Genomic DNA, 19,233 nt, shown 5'->3' with positions numbered 1-19,233 from the left:
GGCTGTTTCTTGGCGACGCTAATCATGGGCTTTATATTATTCTTGTATGAAATATGAAAAAAAAGCTTTGAAAATACACTGCAGCATATCACTCAACAAACCTGTCTAAATTGAGTTTTACTCTATGTATGTCTTTATTTTCAATAATCTTTTTGAGTGATACTTTCCAGATCTGGCAAAGAAATGGTACAAAACAAAATATTTGCAGGACATTTTTAAGCAAAAGTGATCATACATTTTGAAGTCTCACGGACTGCCATTATGAAACTGGCATGGACATCATCCCTCCCACTCTCTGCTTAGAGCAAACCACAGCTCTGTTTAAGATCTGCTCAGCTCATGGTCTGGCTCCTACCTAGCATTGTTCTATATCTTTACTCCATCATCATCATGCTTCCCTCTTCCCTCTCAGCCACAAAACTTGACTGAAGTAATGCTTTAGTCACTGAAATATGGAGGAGGGAACTGCCCTTCCTTTATCCTTATCTTCCTCATCCTACTCACTGCCTTGTCCTCTTGATCCAGGGCGCTAATGGGGACACAATAATCAGGTTCAAGGATACTCCAGCCCACTAAGTTTTTCTGGATGCATGTGTTTAGCTAAATGAAGGGAAAACTGCAGTGGGAGAGGAGGTATAATGGTACCCATGCTGCCCACCAGTTCCAAGCTGTAAGTGTAGTGGTCACAGTCAGAAAGCCAGTCCAGTTGCTTTGCTCTCCTCGGAATGCAAAATAATTCTATTAACTGTGTAGCATCTCTGGGCAAGTATTAGCTTCCTAACAGCTGCCACTCTCAGCTTCCCCCTGGAATAAGTGGCAACCCCCACAACCAGGTACTCTACGAGGCTCGTCAAACGCCTGCAGGTCAATAGTCACAACAGTCATTTGAGATGCACAGCGCCCTAAAGTTTTAATTAATCCGGTATACAGTATAAATACTGAAATATGTATAAAAAATTAATTAGGTGGTCTATGCAGCTCTGATTTCTCAATTAGTACTTACCATGCCGGAAAATTATATTACATGACTTTGAGATACATAAGGAAGCATGGGACTTTGGGGATTTTTTTTCTAATGCAATTATTACTTGTCATCAGCACTTGCTAACTTTGGCCTGTTTCACCTCCTAGAGCTCCAAAAACTGTGGGGGGAGGGTTACAGCCATCTCAGTGTTATAGATTCTGCCAGGCAGAAGGAAAGTTTCTCCTGTCAGGCATTATCATAGCTGTGTATCAGCAAGTCCTTAAGTTTTCTGCTCCTAATGATTTGCTGATCTCAGAAGTTCATGAGCAGAAAGACATGTACTGGAAGGGTCTCAGAACCTAATAAATTCTCCTGTCTACTACAGGACCTTCAGTTGAGTGTACAAACTACTCTATTTTGCTAAAGAATACCATTTTATTCCTCCAAGGCCTAGCGTTTGTGTGCAAATCTGCAGCAGTACTCAGTAACTGCTACCTTGGCACTGAACTAAACAGCCATGAAATTGGTTCCCAATTTAGCCCAGGAAGATATTTCTGCATGGACATGGACACATAATCATAACCCTGCTTGTACACCAAGGCAGGACTTCTCATCCTGGCTGTCCTGTCACACTAACACTGCTGCAGTGCTCCCACTTTGGAGCCAGCTTATATCCAGCCTGTTTTGCAGGCAAAGCAAATTAAGTGACTGTGAACACAATATTCGAAGTTCCCTAAATGACACAGTCACTCTCAAACATACTTAGTCCCCACTGCTGCTGTTATTGAAATGCCTCTCACTGTATTTTCTGAATGTCAAGTAAAACTGGCAGGGTCAAAACTCAGTCTTGCCGATGCCAAAATGCAGTAAAATATAATTGAACTTAAAGATGTAACCTAAAAGAAATTTGTAAGCATCTGAAGGGTTAATCCATCTCCTGTCTTCCCTCAGAGGTACCAGCAAGTCTAACCTGACAGTTCTGCAGGTGAAAGTTTCATTTCTCACAAAAGTAGAAGAGTACAGGTAGTAGCAGTCAAGTTCATAAATATTCCTCAGAAATGACTTTGAAGAACCCTCTCTATGAAAGAGTATAGCTTAATCTCCAGTTTCATTAATTCCTTAACTACTGTGCCGAGAGTGCCAAAAATAGGAATTAATCAATACCAAGTGTAGTTACAGCATTTTTTTTATCATAATGTGTCTGACAGAAGCTACTGACCTGCCCAGCTACCTTTGCCACACACGCAGTAGAATTAAATATATATATTAAAGATATAAATATATATAAAGATTTAAATTCTAACTTCTTTAAAGCCACTGGTTATAATCAGATAATTGTGACTTCTGTCTTTTTATTAGCATCATCTGGAATTAAACCACTAACACCAGCAAACAGCTTCAGTGCTTTCCAAGATACCTAGGCCTAGGCTTCTTGCTGCATTTCATTCTTCTAACTTTTGTTACACATCTCTCTTTCTGCATTCTGGGAAGTAAGGGAATGCTCTAAAGCTGCATCAAGTTAGCCAGCGGGATCAAGTTAGATAGGTACCATGAGGAACACTGTAGAATAAGTCCAGAAAATTGGTCATGTTCAGGAAAACACGTTGGTAACTCTTCTTCCTAAGTCATTTTTGTACCAAGAAGTCTCAGAGCCAAAATTAACACAACATGATGAACATAACACCTTTCAGGGGGCAGTACCACCATCAGCTTAGTCACTAACAGTCACTACTCAGAAAGCATCTCAGATTAAAACAGGGAAAGCAAGGAAAGCATGTGCTTTCTCTTGTCTGTGAGAAGTAAGATTTACCCAGGGCATTTTAGGTAATTTCCACAACTGGCAAACCTTTGTCTTTGGTCCCTAGCTGTTGTGAAGTAGTGATGGGTGTGCAGTTTGTCAAATCAGACAAAAACTTTGGTATTTCAAGACCTGAAAGTAAGATAGCTAGACAAAAATCTGTATTTAGAGAGGAACGTCTCTGGACTAAAGAGACAGAAGGCAGCGGGACAAACGGAAATACTTGCTGAAATCCTGCTTGGCCCCACTTCATCTTGTACTAAGTAAACTTGCTAGAAAAGATTCTAGGTTCAACCTGGCTTTTAATTAGCATGCTGTTTACATCATCTGTTATGAGGCTATACATTGGATTTGACCCCGTTCCTGTCACAGTCAACAGCAAAAGCACCACTAATATCAGTGGGAACAGGATCAATGCTTTACTTTGTACTCTTCATATTTAATGAATAAAAAACCCCCTGTTATTTATGTTTTGTAGTTATTAGTTATCAGGTTAATAGGCTAAAGGCAGCTTGACAGAGAATACTATTAATGAGCAAAATAAGGTTGCTGCTTCTGGACTGAGGTCACTTACAAAGAATGTACAAATGAAAATAAGGTTGACTTTTATTTACTTAAATATCTTCCTACATTGAATTCCTTTGGCAAAGTGTCTTTAAACATTTAAAGCCCTGTTTACAAGGAGGCTCTGAAAGTAGCTTCAAACCATTATATCCCTAATTGAATTCCCCAGGAGTCCTGTAAACTCAGAGGAAAAAAAGAAAGAAATCATAACATTTGCTAAATCATCTCAAAACATATTTCACTGCAAGGTTATGTGACCTGTTAGGAGTCTGAATGACGACTGGAACGGAGCTACTGAAACCTTTTATTAACTGGATGGAAATCAAACAAAAGAGCAAGAATTTTGCCACAAAACACAAATATTCTGAAGATAACAGAATTAATTAAAGACATGTATCTTTTGTATAGGGCAGACCAGATGCAAATTGCTAGGCAAGTCGGGCACTATATTTAAAGCAAATGACCTTGTGGAAATTAAGTTTAAAAAATCATGATGTCCAATAACCAATAGTCTATCCACTGCCTTCAATCCAGAAGTATTTTTTCAAGTGGAGTTGCAAAAGCTCCACGTAATTTCCAGCCAGCTACGCCTGTTGTGTATCATCTGTATGAGACAGATCACACAAGAAGCTACCGTTCATGTCTTAAAATGTGCAACGGCCTCGCATCCCCGTGAGCTTACCTGGCTTGTATGTTATTCCTGGGGGGAAGAGGAATCCCTGCTGGGCTGCAGCAGCCGCTGCCAGTGTCCGCTGGTCGTGTGGAAAAATTGGGATCATGAGCGGAGGCATGTGACCCTGAACCTGCTAAACAGAAGAGAGCCTCTGATCAGAAATAGCACAAATTTGTCTTGACAGGTATTTCTCCAGCACTGATAGTGTTCTTGCGTTCACACAGTCCCACGGAACCTTCCCCTTAAAGCAATCCCTGCCAACTTCACATTATCACATCAAAGCCCTCACAAACATTGTTTTCCCTCAGTGTCAAAGGTGTAACAGCCTCGGTGAACTGCATGTTTCCCTACTTCTTCCTGGTTCTCTGTTACGTTGTTTTGGTTTCTTTTAATTAGTATTCCCTGCCCTGGTGCAAGGTGAAAAGGTACAAAACATACCAAAGTTTTTATTAAAAGTAGTGTGGTATGTATTTCTATTAATTTTTCACAGGTTTTCTCATCTTTGGTAGCACAGTGATGAGCATTTAGAAGCAGCCTAACACTGCAGTATGTATCTTGACGGTCAGATTTTAGTAACCTTAGGAAAATTTTAATTCTGAGATCTTGCACCATGGTTAGCATAAATACCAACAACTCAGGTATGTTATTTCAAAATCTCACCAGAGTACTAAAAAGCCTTCTAGTCAACAACACAACTCTTAAGATTTAAGGCTCCAACATCTTGGCTCCTAAACAAACTAACATACTCTGCCACACACACCTCACTATAAGAAATAAATTGCTTGTATGTCTAAGCAGTTTTATAGCTTTATGTGCTATCATGTAGCTTGGTAATTATGGAGCTGCATTCAGAGACCATTTCAGAACAAAACCTACTATATCAAATTTAATTTGACCGTAATAAATGTATCAAAAAACCACAAACATGCACAAAGAAAAAAATTCTTCTCCTTATACTAGCATTTGTATTCAACATATAGAGAATTATGTGATAAGACAATGCCTGTTAAATCCATAAGGTAATTTCCTAGTTCCTTAATTTACAGTACCTGTGTTTTAGAGACAGTGGCTAGGATCTCAAAGAATTTTTTATCCATTACTCCTTAACCCCAGACATACTCAAGGGTTTGATATAATTTTTCTGATCAGCAGTTAAGCAAACATATAATGCTTTATATATCAAAGCTAATAAATGTAGGAAAAACTGGGGGTTTAGGCAGGAAAAAAAAATCCCCCATCCTACCATAAATCGGGGGAATTAAACACTATTAAAAACTTAAAGGACACTTCAAGCAATTTTTTGCATTTAATTCCTAAAAACTTTTTTGGTCAAATCCCATATGTTGACCTATGACATTGTTTAAATAGTGCCAAATTTTCTTGTCATATCCCCATTACTTTCACAACCATTGATGCAGTGCAGAAATGCTACTGTGTGTCTCTATGAGGGTTAATTTACCAACAACTCTTCTCTTGGGAAAGCCCTAAGATGGAGGTTAATAAAGGTCAAGCAAAAAATAAACACTTTACAGTATTTTTTGAATCCATTCCTCAGGAAAATCAACTTATAATAAAAAGGTCTTTGTGCAATTATTGCTATGGCACTGGGGCGTGAAAGAAACTAGCTTTACGCAGCTATTTCTCTCATTTTAGCTGAGGTAAGCCTGGCTGTGTGTTTTAGGTTATGCATTAAACTTGGTCAGATTGGAGTTGATCCCCATGTGCCCAGCACAGGCATTCAGCTCTGATAAAATGGTTCTGGTTTTGCTGCCTGGTGTTTCTGTACATTAGCACTCGAGGAGCACAGCAAAGGAAAACCACAGGCTTTGTCTGACAGAAGCAACTATACAGGAAGAAATTCAATGGAATACAACTTGCAAACAATTTGCAGTAGTTCCTAAATTACATTTAATAAAATGGAGACAAAATCATATGAAATATCCCTCACATAAAGCATTTACATGGAGCTGCAAAGGTACAAGACTCCAACACAGTCTCACAAGACACAGAAGAGATCAGAGTGCTGCGGTTTGAGTGAAGGTGCAAACATACCCACTGCAGTATTTCACTCCATTGTGTCATAAAGATAATTTGAAACATATCATAACCATATCCTACAATGCATTCCTATAGATTTTTATCTACTCAGCTGTATAGATTTTGTTTAAACTCTCAAATAAAAGCACTTCTGTAAATGTGAGGAATTACCATTTCAAGTTCTGGCAATCTGCTATTCTTCCTGCTCTGAATTCAGGAGCAGGTCTTCAGTCTATATAAATCAGCATAACTTTGACTATAGGTTACATTTAGGCTGTAAGTTTGGATTTACAATTAAGAGATTTAAGCAGACTGAAAAAGGCTCATACTGAAATGCCACCATTCCCTCCCACAGGTCTTCCCTCTGGCACATATGAAATACTATTCCTACGTAAGTGTTGGCTTCACACAGAATTATTATATACATAGGTGTCCATTTTCAGCACAGGTCAACTGAAAAGCACAAATAAGCACTGAAAAGGAAGCGAATGTGAAAGTATCACTGATCACAGAACTTCTAAAAACATAAAATGAAGGCAAAAAAAAATCCAGTTAACTCCTTAATTTTTGACAATTTCTATTCCTAAGAGTTTTATTATTATGAAGATGATGGGTTTGATTTTACTGAGGGGGGAGAAATTGGGAGGAGGGGTTGATCGGTATACTTCATAAAATCGGCTACATGCCCAGAAATTTTAATTGCTGAGATGTTCCTCAGGTCTTTCTGAAAACCAAGACGGGAGCAGATGCCCAAGAAACACTCCGACTCTGTCTCTTCCCATTCGTAAAAATAGCACATTGTTGGATCGGCACTTTCCCCTTTTGTCTCCTCTGTGCTGTCGTTGATGATGCCATTTTTTGCCATCTGCCCCAGAGCTTCATTAAAGATACATGAATGGACTAACTGGGCTGCTATCTTGTGAGGAACAGGTGCTATTGTTTGTCCCCAAAGACTTGCACTAAAGATCTCACTCAGAATACTTGAGAAAGAGCATCTGCAGCAGTCAGTCAGAGAGTAACTTGGCAGAGCCCATGCTATGGGCTAATATGCAAACAGAGACACTCAGGGGGACTCATTTTCTCTTTCATGAAGTTTTTTTGGGTTTGGTTTTTTGGGGTTTTTTTTGGGATTTTGGTTTTATTGGGGTTTTTTTTGAGGGTGTTTTTTGGGTGTTTTTTTTTACTTTGTCATTTTTCAGGGGGTTTTTTTGATGGGCAGTAAATGTTTGATTTTGAACAATTCTGCCAGTCTGTATTTTTAGCTGAATGTACAAACCCTGGAGGAGGCTGGAATATATTCTCTCCAAAATTCAGTTCTGCTGCCTCAAGTACATTCGACTCTTGCATAAAGCTACCTCATGAAATTAATCTTTGTTTCTATACAACAAGCTCAGGTTTAACTGTGTTAAACACAAAAATCTGCCAAGATTAGGGAACATTTTAAAGGTAGTGTACCATTCCTTTAATATCCCATCACAACTCTGATGGCCCTTGGGAACTGATTACAGCACTTCCTTGCCTGAGATCTAAGTCAGGAAGCAACTTTAGAGCAAATCAGCCCTGATTAGTTCAAGAAGCAACTTCCAATTTGATTCTCCCTGAAATAATAAAAGCTGGTGGCCTGTTTGATAAACCGGGCAAATCTACACTGCTTTGTCCCACAGTTCTGTGAGTGATAATCTCAGAAGTTGGCTGAACAATCCTCCTTGTTAAAAAGTCATTGATAGTGTTCTGCATGGAAAATGTAAGCCAGAGTGATATGTTATACAAAAATAATGCTTTGAATTAAAATGATCTGCCTCTTTTGGATAAGGAGTACAGCACATTTAGCAAGATTGAAGAGGAGGAAGAGTTTTAATCCCTAAAAACCAAAGCTGCCTCTACAACTAACATTGCAAGCAGAGAAGTAAAGGCATTCAGAGAAAAGGGCGGCAGCACTGGAAGCAAAGAAGCAGCTCACACATTTCTGCTTAGCTGTGAGGATCACAGGTTTCAAAAGCAGAAGTAATCCCACCCTATAATGGCAGATGAATTCCTCTTCCTTTAGAAGATCAAACTTCGCAAGCTGCCTCTCTGTGCAGACTACTTCACTAAAGAGCAGAAGTGCCATCTTTTTGCTAGAGAGCAAACACAATCTTCATAATTTTTTATCCCTTCTTTAAAGGTTTTTTTTTCTTTTTTTATTGCATCCAGAACTAGTATAAAGCAGTTTGAATGGCTAAATATGCTCTAATTACCTACAATAATCCAGCCTTACTATTTAAAATTGTTGCCACCCCCTTCTTCTACCAATTAGATAGCTGGACCCTGTTCTCAAACTGTGGAAATCTTGAGATTTGCTTAGAATCTAACAGACCATTCCAACACAAGTTAGCTGAGAAACCAATCTTTGAATTTACTGAATTGACATTTTTCTATAGTATAGGATGAACAGAACCTTTTGTTCATGTGATGTTGCAGCCACTGTGAGAACTTAAGTTGTTCACAGGGAGATTTAGACATCTCATAATTTAAATTTAAATTTCTTCTTAAATTCTTGAGTACTTGGTACACCCAGACTACAACTTTAACCTAAGCCCTCACTTCGAATTTCCATAGTAAATATGTGTTGGAAATTTTCTAGTCTCTCATTTAGAAACTACAGGGTAATAGATTTCCAGGTAATGGCAGCATATCAAGTAAGGATGTGCATTTTCAGACTCCTCAAAATGTTTATATGATAGAACGTAGTGGCCATAACTGATAGCTCAACAGGTTATATTTTAGGCTGATTCATTTTAAAATAAGTCTTAATGGCACTGAAAGAAGTGTTTGTGCTCCCAGAACTATTAGTGCAAGATTTTAAATATCCTGTATATGGTATCTATTTACTTCAGCTGCATTTTAAAAAGTCTCTATGCAATATGTGGCACTGCTACTTTTATATCACTGTCAGATTTTTATGGATTACAATAACTTGTGTTGGGCTTTGTTGTTTTTTGGAAGAGAAGAAATATTAGAAGTTTTGATAATTTAAATTTTATTTTGACCAAATCATTTTGGGGGATGCTGCAAGAACACAAACAAGATGCTGCATAAAGAAGTAGGGACTTCTTTTATGAAAACTTAACATGTGAAAGTCAGAGGGACTGTGTAAATGTTAAAAGCAGCTACATGCTAAGATTTCTACAGGTTTGAGTTTAAATCTGCTCCCCAGCTGTGCCAATATCATAATTAACTCATGCCATCACTGGCCCTTTCCATGGTCCCAGAAAAGATCTATTTAGGAAAACTGCAGAGGAATTGTACAATTTTTTTAAGTGTCTTTGGTTACAGTTGAATGGTGTCACTGTTTTATTTGTGCTGCTCTGGTGAAGCAAAGGGACCACAAGGCTGGGTTAGCTGTCCAGTCCAGTTATGAAGGACCTGGCTACTTTGTGTGCAAGTGCAGCTGAGCCTTTTGCTCTCAGAAATGTAACTGATAAACTCCCCAGGCTCATTTGGCTAAATGGCCATCAAAGCCCAACATGCCCTGATGCAAAGGTATTAAGTGAGGGTGGACCATAACACTTCAGTGAGAAAACCCCTCTAGGGAATAATCCCAGGGAAGCACCTGTGATGCGGCAGGAGGAGGAAAAGCGACTGGAAAAAGAAGCTGCAGAAGACCCAAAGTGACCCCCCCAGTCACTGTGTCACAGCTGGGACACTGAAAATCATGTCAGTATAGCCCCCACACTGAGAATTACTCAGAGACTTCTTTCTGCTCCTGCTAGCAATACAGAACCGCTGGAGATCTGTCTGTATAGGGAGGTATATTATGTTCTAATTTATCTGCCATCTAATTATCTACAGTCTAATTGAAAAATGTTTCCTCTCAGTGAAAGTACATGAGCCACAAAGAAAATGTCTGCCAATGGGATCCCAGGGGAAGTGTTGGCAAATAAACTGTAAAAAAGATACCATAGACTTGCAAAGTGAGAACATTTCAGACTGGAAATAATACGGAAAAAATATGTAGCCCACTATTGAATTTGTAAAGGGATTGTAACTGCTATTTTCTTTCTTTTCCCCTATCATTTTTTTTCCATTTGTCCATTGCACCAGCATGATTTTGAGATTTAAGTCTACTGCAGTGGCCACAACATTAATGTGAAAATTGCAACCATGATCATACAGCAAAATAGAGCATCCTTATTTTTTATTATGTTTTTTCCTCGCCACTTTGAAACTTGAAATTAAATAAAGTTAAATTCCATCTACTTGGGAAATCAAGAAGGAAGCTACAGAAAAAAAACTGACAACATCACTGAAAACAGAACAGTTTCAAACACTAGATAGCATTTCATTTCTATTAGCTTCTCGTTATGTTGCCCTGTTTTTATCTAGCTCCTTAACTATCTGGAAATATAGAATTCAACTTAGGATGATCTCATGGAGTTAGGAGTATGATAAATGGTAATTAAATCTATTTAAATTGTCTGTATTTTAAGAAACTCTCACTAGGAGGGATGGAGAACATCTCTGCTATAGAGAAATAAATAAAACATGTTATGCAAAAGTGAATTTATGGTTCATTTGGAATTAGAGATCTACCACCTTTTCAATCCATACAAATGCATAATCTTGTCAATTAAATATTATTGTTAAGGTCTAGTAGTATGTTAAAATCGCTTTAAAGTGCAACTAAGGAAAATTCATGTGTGTTTATTACTCCTTAAGGGTCTATTAGTGGGTATTTTATTCAGATTTGTGTTGTAAAATCTGCATAAACTCAGCATATTGTTATCCCCATGTGTGCATTTGTTTGGTTAAAGCATAACAGCAAATCTCTATTACTGCAACTTCTGGAAAAGTCAAGAGAACTAAAACAGTCCTAATTTTAATCAGATACAAACAGTTATCTCTACAGAAGTGAAGAGTTGACTATTATGCAAATTGTCACAGTTAGTGGTCACCAAGCCATCACAGAAGACTGAGCAAGTCAATTATTTCAGATATTTCCAAAGACTAGTGAAGATGTATGTTCCTCATTTGCACCTTGTCTTATTCACGCCAAATAAGAAAAATATTGCAGCCTAATGATACTTGTTGATATTTTTTTATACACGAAAGCTACATTACTTCAGTTCAAATCTAAATATAAATTATGCTAGAAATCCCTTATTAGCTATGTTTTAACGGTGATATCAAAATGTGCAAGATTTTTGGAGTACACTGACATTTCCTGTTGGTGCAAATATTTAGAGTGAAAGATGCTTTAAAATTTGTGTATGGTATTGCTACTTTCAAGCAGTTTCTCCCCACACATCTTTTCAAAACAGAATTCTTCTTTTTGAATACTAACTATCCCTAGCTATTAACATGAAACTAATTCCCTCAATGTATGGTATAAAAAAAGTCATGTCAGACCACAAAACTGATGGTTACTAAAGGAATTACTGTCTTTCACTTTAAAGAGAATGTCCAGCAGAAGTAGGAATAAAAACAAAAACAACTCTCAATGACTCTGATCAAAAATCCTTCTGCACCATAGAGGTAAAAAAAAGTGCAACAAAATAGAACATATTTAAACAAATATAGAATATATCGAAAATTTGGGGGGGGGCTCCAGTGACAATGGGAAGTCTGCCATTTTCTTCACTGTTGGAAGAATTTCGTCCTGAGCAGCATATCCTTTTTAAAGCTCTCTATATTCTCGCAGATATTCCATATTATAATGTCACTACATAAAGACTACTACATACTTTACAAGTATTAATTAATTCAACCTCAAAGACTCATTCAGGAGAGAGTCTTACAGCTACAGTTTACACAGGAGGACCCTCAAAGAGACCTGGCTTTCTTTTCCAGTGGCAGAAGTGGTGATGCGTGGTGGATAGGAACCAATTCCATTGTAATCTGCTGCTTGCATACCTTCACATCTCACCACACATCTGTACCAAGAGCCACCCGAGGTGCAGAGCTAGGGCTGAGGAGGGACCTGCTCCACTGGAAAAGCAAGAGGCAGTTTTGAGCCGGTCCATGCCAGCACTGCACAGTTTAGCCCTCCAACACTCACATAAGGCAGGATACAAGGGTGGAGGTGAGGCACAGGTGCAAAAGGGAGATGTTTTTCCCATTCCACCCAGTCGTGTGGTGGATTTCTACTGGTATTTATAATAAAGAAGAATCAATTCAAAGAGAAGGAGAGGCAAGTGTTGCTATTTTTCCTCAAGCCTAAATGCATAATATTCAAGAGACTAGGTCAAAGGAGTTACTCACATCCAGTGAGAATATTCCTGCTCCTGTATATTTTTGAAAGCTATTTAATGCAGAATAGTAACCTAGATAACTTCCAGAAATCGTATGATGTTTATGGAGTGTTTAGATCGAAACACAAAGGGTTATCAAAGGCAATTATGTGGAGAACTAGCTTAATGCAGAAAACTCCTGTGTCTAGAGATCAAAGTCAAATCAGAATACTGATTGCATGCAAAAATTAATTTGTTCCATCTCTTCCTAGGATTCCTCAGATTTTGGCATGATCTGATCGTCTTTACTCAGAAAAGGATCCAAGGAACTGGTGTGTTTACACAGTATGACTGAGGTGATTGCCACTGCTGGTACATGGTAATTATTGCAAATTTGGGAGCAAGCACCGGAGTTTGTAAACTTCCAGTGACATCCATACAGCCTGAGTGCTTCCTACACCAACTGTCTCACTCCAGTGGATTTTATGGGCTTCTCAACCCTCTACAGCATTTATGATTAATCTACAAAAACATTGTGAAAGAACAGAACCTTTAAAAAGGTAAAACAAGTCAGGAAATCTTTAAAACGAGCACTGGGTATTTCTTATCCAACTTTAGGTATTAAAATTCCAGCAACATCTATGGCTCAGATATAAAACCACGCTGCCGCGCTGCCTTTTCTGCAGAGGATCCTGCCTCTCCAGGAGGAACGCCAATCTTGCCATTTTCTACCTCTCCCCAATCTGTCAAAACTCCAGCGGCGCTTCAGGCGCGCTTTCGGCCGGCGATCAGCCGCTGGCAGCGAGGAGCCTGGCACTCGGGACGGAGGCCGGGTCGGGCCGGACAGGTCCGTGCAGCCGGGGCGATGCCCGGCAGGCGCTGCCGCCCGCCGCGCTCGGCGGAGCCGCCGCTCCCGCCCGGAGCCGCGGCCGCGGGCCGGCTGCTCCGCCGGGCTGGATGGGGCCGGCAGCGAGCCCGTAACAATGGCCCTTTGTCCAGCTGCGGCCGCTTCCCCCTCTGCAGCCAGGCCTTATCTGCTCAGGAAATGCCTGCTTTAACTGACAGGTAGGAGATTAAATCTACAGCTGCCGAAACACAATCTCCGCTCTGTTAGATAGGCTTTCATTGAAACGCGCTACAAACACATAATTTGTTTATGTTGTACCAGCAATCTTTGACAAAGCAGACTGTCTAGCTGAGACAAATGTGGTTAAACCCATTTATTGTATTATTTCTGCTACACAGAACAAGCTCTTAAAACGTAGAAACTACACAAGGCACAAAGCTCTAGCTGTCTCAAGAAATCAAGAATAGATGACTTCTTGTTACACTAGCCCCCTTTGCACAGCATAGCATGTGCCCTCCTGGAAAACATCCACTGTGATTTCTTTCTTTTTTTTTTTTTTTTCACTCTCCCCTCCAAACCAGCCCCCTCACCCCCCTCCTTTTTTTTTTTTTTTTTTTAAAGGGGATGGTTCAATGATGTTTATGTTTCCAGGTTTTAAAGTTTCTTTTGTTTTCTCTAGCATCAATAGCTATAAAACAACTAAGTCGGTCAAAGGATGCCTTTAGTTTTAAGAAACAAGGGGATATTTTTGAGAGACTACTTCTCAAAGAAAGAATCATTTTCCAGACACACTGTCTGGTCGTCCTGACTTAATGCATGCTCAAACTGAAGTTTTGCCTGACTAATGAATGCCGGACTGACACCCCCTACCCCTTCTCTCTCTGTTTTTTAATCATCAATCACCTATTTCTCAAAACATTACTTCATTTTTGTTACACCTTCTGCCTTATTTTAAAATAATATTGCTGGCTGTTTATTTCAAATGAAAGGCACGGGGAACTGATGAATTAAGTGTTTATAAATCTGAGTTTTCAGATTGAAAACAACCTTTTCCATAATGCAAAGGCTTTATAAGTAAAACCTGTCCTTTTGCCTGAGTTTCTTCTGGCCATATATTACTCCCAGTAAACTCTGCTACAAAAACTAAATGAGTGCTATATACTGAATATGAGAAGGGCAATGTTTGAAAAGGAGAGCCTCAGAAATTTACTCCAGTGGAGCAGGACTCCCAAGAACACTGTGGCCCATAGCATTCTTGTCTTTCTGTATTTAAGACTCCATTCTCTGCTGATCTGCATATGCATCTCCAGTTAATGTTACTGGGAGTTGTGTGCACACACAGATGTGCTCAGCGACTGGCATGTTCAAACATCCCTTCACTCTAGTGAAATTTAATAAATGAGCTTTCCCAGTGTTATTAATACAAATGCTCAATAAGGAAGATCTTGTAAACCACAAAATTGTTGCTCTAATGGTTAATCATAATTAAAAGGAAAAGAAATAGGAAGAGTAGGCAACATCTTAGTGTTTGATTGTTCACATTACTTCTATAACCCTCCTGCCTCTCCTGGGGCATTCTCTTCCATACCCTTTTGCAGCATGTTGGTTTCCATATTATTTTATTTAACCTTAATCACGGCATTCATCTTTGGGTTTGAGAGGAAGCAGTAACGGAGCTACCCTACGAGCTGCCACTCAGAGCATTCAGTTTGGCATAAAATTAAAAAAGTATGCAATAAACTGGCTGAATCCATAGGGAATCCCTCAAACAGCATGGATAATGAGGGGAATCCATAACAGACATAAACAACCCCAGAAAGATGTCTGGGGCCAACATCATTATGTAAGATATATGCCCAAGATGTATGGGCATACGTTTGAATGTTCAAACTAAGCCTGTGTTAGATTGATTGAATCTCAGCATGGGGTTCAGTTAATAAACAAACCTTGCCTTCAGAAAATATTTGGAGCTGAAATCATGTATTATAGCCAGGCACTACACATGGCACTAAGATGCCCTTCTACCTTAAAGCTTTGTTAAAACAGGATGGTGAAGGAAATTAGAAATCCACAGTAGCAGAGGAACAGATACAATTTTCAGGTTAAGTGGCACCACTCTAAGGCAGTTGTTATCCACAGACTGTATTTCAGTCTATGCACCAGGGGCATATGAATAGAATTCACATTAAAAATTAGAGACCGTTTGGAATCTTTGGGCTTTGATTCACACTTCCCATGTTTTTTAAACATGTTACTCATATTCTCATAAAGGATACAACAATAATGCTAGCAAATCTTTCTGGTAATTATTAATTTCACTGTAGAATAGCTTTTTTGCTATGCTTGGCTTGTTAAAAAAATGCATTTTGCTCACCTCAGGGTACACCATTAGCTTGCATATTTGCTCTTTTCCTTTTTTTCCAGGTTTTGTTTAAATATTCTTCTTAAACCTGTATATTAATCACTGCTCAGAGGGTAAAAGAATTTGCAGGAGCAGCTGAAGCGCCACTTTTTTCACAAAGTAGGAACTAGTTAGTGCTGACACTTTTTATTCATTGGCAGATGAATGAAAGAGAGAGAAAGAAAAAAAAATTAAGAGTAAGGATGAGGGCTGACTTGGTGGTAGAGAGTCCAACAGCAGTCTAACTTAATAAAACTTTGCAAAATTGTGAGCTGCAATGGCATGTCCTAGTGACAGCCAGATCCAGAAAGCTACCTCTGTCATAATTTTGGTCATTGGGTTGGGTAACCAGGAAGCAAGAGAAAGATTTCTACAAAAATACCTTTCCAAACAGGCTTCCAAAATCAGAGCAGAAGACAAAAAGCTTCTTTCAATAGCTCTGTTCCAGTTCTTACATCTGTGTTTACCTGTAAGCTACTGTACTCCATTTCGAAGCACAGTATTCTGGTGTTCCTACACGGAAATATCTGCAAAATATTTCAGAATGTGTACCTGTAGCACCTTAGCTCTCCAGCGCCATGCTCACATGTTAACAATTATTAAGTACATTGAAGATTTCCAGTAATCATTGATGATGATTACTGGAAATCTGCTGTATGTAGCATTCCCCAATTTAGGGAAATTTGTTTTCTCCTAAAAAGTGGACTATGGAAGTTTGTGTGTAGTGCTTGCCTTGATAAAGTCACACAACTTAACAAGAAGCAACTTTCCTATTATTTCTCCATTTAAATTACTTCCTGGGACACATAAAACCTGTGTTTCTGCAACATTTCCTCTGGGCAGACCACCTTTATCAGGAGTTGTACTTTGAGCATGATACATTTAACAGGTTTGCTGCTGAGTGAAGAAGGCAGCTGGGCTAATCATAGTTACTTGAGTAACAAAAATAAAATGTTTTAAAATCATTCTATCACTCACATCTATAATTGCTGGATTTCTTTCTGTCTCTTCTATTTATCAAATAACTTTTTTTTTCTCCTTCCCTTAATCTCTTCACTCCTCACCTTCAGTCTCTTTACAAAACTCTTAGCATTAACTCTCACTTTGTCTCTTTTGGGGGGGTAGCTTTTCTTGTATGCAAGGTAGCTATCCAGCAGTTAATTCTCCTTTTTAGGTAACTGATACCAAGAAAGTGATGCCTAAAAGTTGCCAATAAACTTCCATTATAAGGAAGGAGATAATAGTAAAGCACATTTGGCTTTCTAGTCTTTAGGGTGGTCATTGTCACAAATTCAGGAAAAGCTTAGATAAAAAAGTAGCAGCACATCAAGGAAATGAGGACACCTACAAACATCTGGTTTTTAAGATAGACACATGCAGCTGAAACAAATTAAAATTGTGATTTTCCAAAACCCTCCTACTGGACTCAAGTATCTTCAGAGTAAACAACTCTCTTACCCAAACGCCCTGTTTTGTTAGCCCATGATTTTCTCCAACATGTTTCCAGGTAAATGAGACTTTTCAGCAAGCAATTTTCTATTTCAGTTTAGGTGCCCCTTTGAAAATACTTTTTAGGTTATTGAGTTTTGGGTTTTCTTTTTCTCATTATAAATCAATCTGACTCCAAAAGTGGAACAGAAGAAAATACAAGAAAATAAGATACCAATAAAGAATTTCTGAAATGTGAGAGCAAATGGGCTGAACAGGATTCATGTGAGATGCACAGACCAGCTAAACTACATTACTTTTGACTACTCTGGTATTGCATTTTTAAGAGACATGAAGGGAAAAGATGTGGTAATGTATTTCAAGGAAGAGGTTTTGCTTACTGTTGGTCAGTAAAACATAGAAATTATTTAATGCTTAGACCCAGAAATGTCCATCCATTCTTTTTAGAATAGATCAGATGCCTCTGTGATGTCACTCCTACCTGTCTGCTTTATTTTGCAGCTGAACAGAGCAATAGAGCAATACCCACTGCACTTTCACCCTGCACCCCTGGTATTGCTGCCCCACAGGTGCCTGCTGCAGTGGGACTGTCCTGTTTGCAGCTGGGCTACAAACAGTAATACAAACCCAGCTCATCCCAGCATTCATATTGTATTTTTTCAGAGCACATCTCCATTCTCCCTCCTGGAAGCCTGGACCTTGTTCAAATCTCTCTTTCCTTTTCCATGCTCCCTGTCTGACTGGCTTTTGCTGGTACTACTCACTGCTATAACCTCTGTGCTATGCATAATAAAAATCTTTCCCATCTGGGTTGTCTGCCATGGTTACTGGAAATCTGCTGTATGTAGCATTCCCAAGAGCAGGAAAGGAAGGTACCTTAACTGCAATTGGATAAATATCACCTTTTCTTTAAAAGGAACGTTTACCCTCACTGAAACCACATCTAATGGTGACTGCTCAGCTGCCCCCACATCTGCAATAGTGTTTCTGTTAATTTGCATTTTACTCCTTCTGGTGTTGACAAAATAACTGGAGTATATGCTCCTTCTCATTTTTCATCCTTTGCATTAAGGAAAAAAAAAGATAATTTCCCTAATATTTTACAAAACTCCGCCAGAAAATATAGCTAGGGTAAAAACTATCTGATCCCTGCCTCCTCATGATTCTTTTTAACTGAGTTTGCATGTTAATTTATTGCATGCTTTGTTTGTAAATGTGCTTCTGAAATAAATGAAGCATTTACAAATATGATTAATCTACAGATTCAGAAGCACGCAATAAAGAAACAAATTGCTGAGTGCCCTTGTCCTTTTACACAGAAGCTAAAACACAACTTTCAAATGTCTGACTGCCTAGCTCTGTTTTTTTCTTTCAATAAAGTTGTTTAAAATGGATGTTTTCAGCAACCAAATTTTTACTAAGTTCCTGGTTCCAGTTTCATTTATACTAGTGTAAGTCAGAAGCAACTGCAACATATGCTGTAAACCAACACCAGTGTAAACACTGTGTAGATGAGGTCAAAATAAGGCTGTTATTGTATGACTTTTAAAGTGCTCATGTAGATTAATATTCTCACCCCTTAACAGATTCAGACACATCAGCATGAACACAGAAATGCAACAAGTTGAAAATTCAAAGTACATTTACTAGTGTATTTTATGCCACTCACATTTTCAGTCAGACCACCCAGAGCAAAGAAAAGAAAAAGCCACAACAAAAAAAGCCCTCTGCATTGTTTGCAATAATATGGAAGGAAATTGAGTGTATATTCTCTTCTTCCTGTATTTTCCAGCTAGATTAAGCTGTTGTCTTCACAATTGCCTCCCAGCTGCTGTGACTTGTGAAAACAACAGACCCTGCTCTGTTGTCTGCAGAAAGCCTGGATTGTTATGAGTAACTTTATTGCAGGCACATGAGTGTGTTAAGACTTTAAAACACGCTCAAATGTCATGTGCACACCCAGTGACGGGCAAGAATAATTATGAAAAAACAAGAATTCTATGTCTACGAAACAGTGTCAGACAAAATGGGCCATTCATTGTGTTCCTTTGGGAATGCTTGGACTCTCCAGCCAGAAAACAAAAAAGGCACTTTTTTCCTGCCGTAGGCTGAATACTTAGCTTTGCCATCTGAGCCCTAAGAAAACATGGGCCCCCTCTCTAACTACTGGCTGGCCCGCACACAGTAAAAAGTATTAATGTCCCCCTTTTTTCCAGCAGTTCCCTCTGTGTAGGCTGTGGCCAATGTAAAGTCAATGCAAAGACAAAACAGTTTGCCTAACATTAGTAAAA

At 38.8% G+C, this 19,233-nt stretch overlaps 1 protein-coding gene across 12 annotated transcripts in view; it reads right to left on the bottom strand.

Annotated features, from left to right (window-relative positions):
* SOX6 (SRY-box transcription factor 6) overlaps positions 1–19,233 on the bottom strand; it is a 369,109-nt gene that overhangs the window by 95,006 nt on the left and 254,870 nt on the right. For 9 of the 12 annotated variants that reach the window (XM_041415103.1, XM_041415104.1, XM_041415107.1 and 6 more), the window contains one exon: positions 4,009–4,132. In XM_041415103.1, coding sequence (XP_041271037.1) covers positions 4,009–4,132 — 124 coding nt within the window. The remainder of the gene's footprint in view (positions 1–4,008; positions 4,133–19,233) is intronic. The other 3 variants (XM_041415106.1, XM_041415112.1, XM_041415109.1) reach the window with 1 other exon arrangement.

The sequence above is a fragment of the Onychostruthus taczanowskii genome, unplaced genomic scaffold (assembly GCF_017590055.1).
Source record: "Onychostruthus taczanowskii isolate IOZ18803 unplaced genomic scaffold, ASM1759005v1 scaffold49, whole genome shotgun sequence".
In the NCBI taxonomy this organism is placed as follows: Eukaryota; Metazoa; Chordata; class Aves; order Passeriformes; family Passeridae; genus Onychostruthus; species Onychostruthus taczanowskii.
This window is presented reverse-complemented; position numbering and strand designations above follow the sequence as displayed.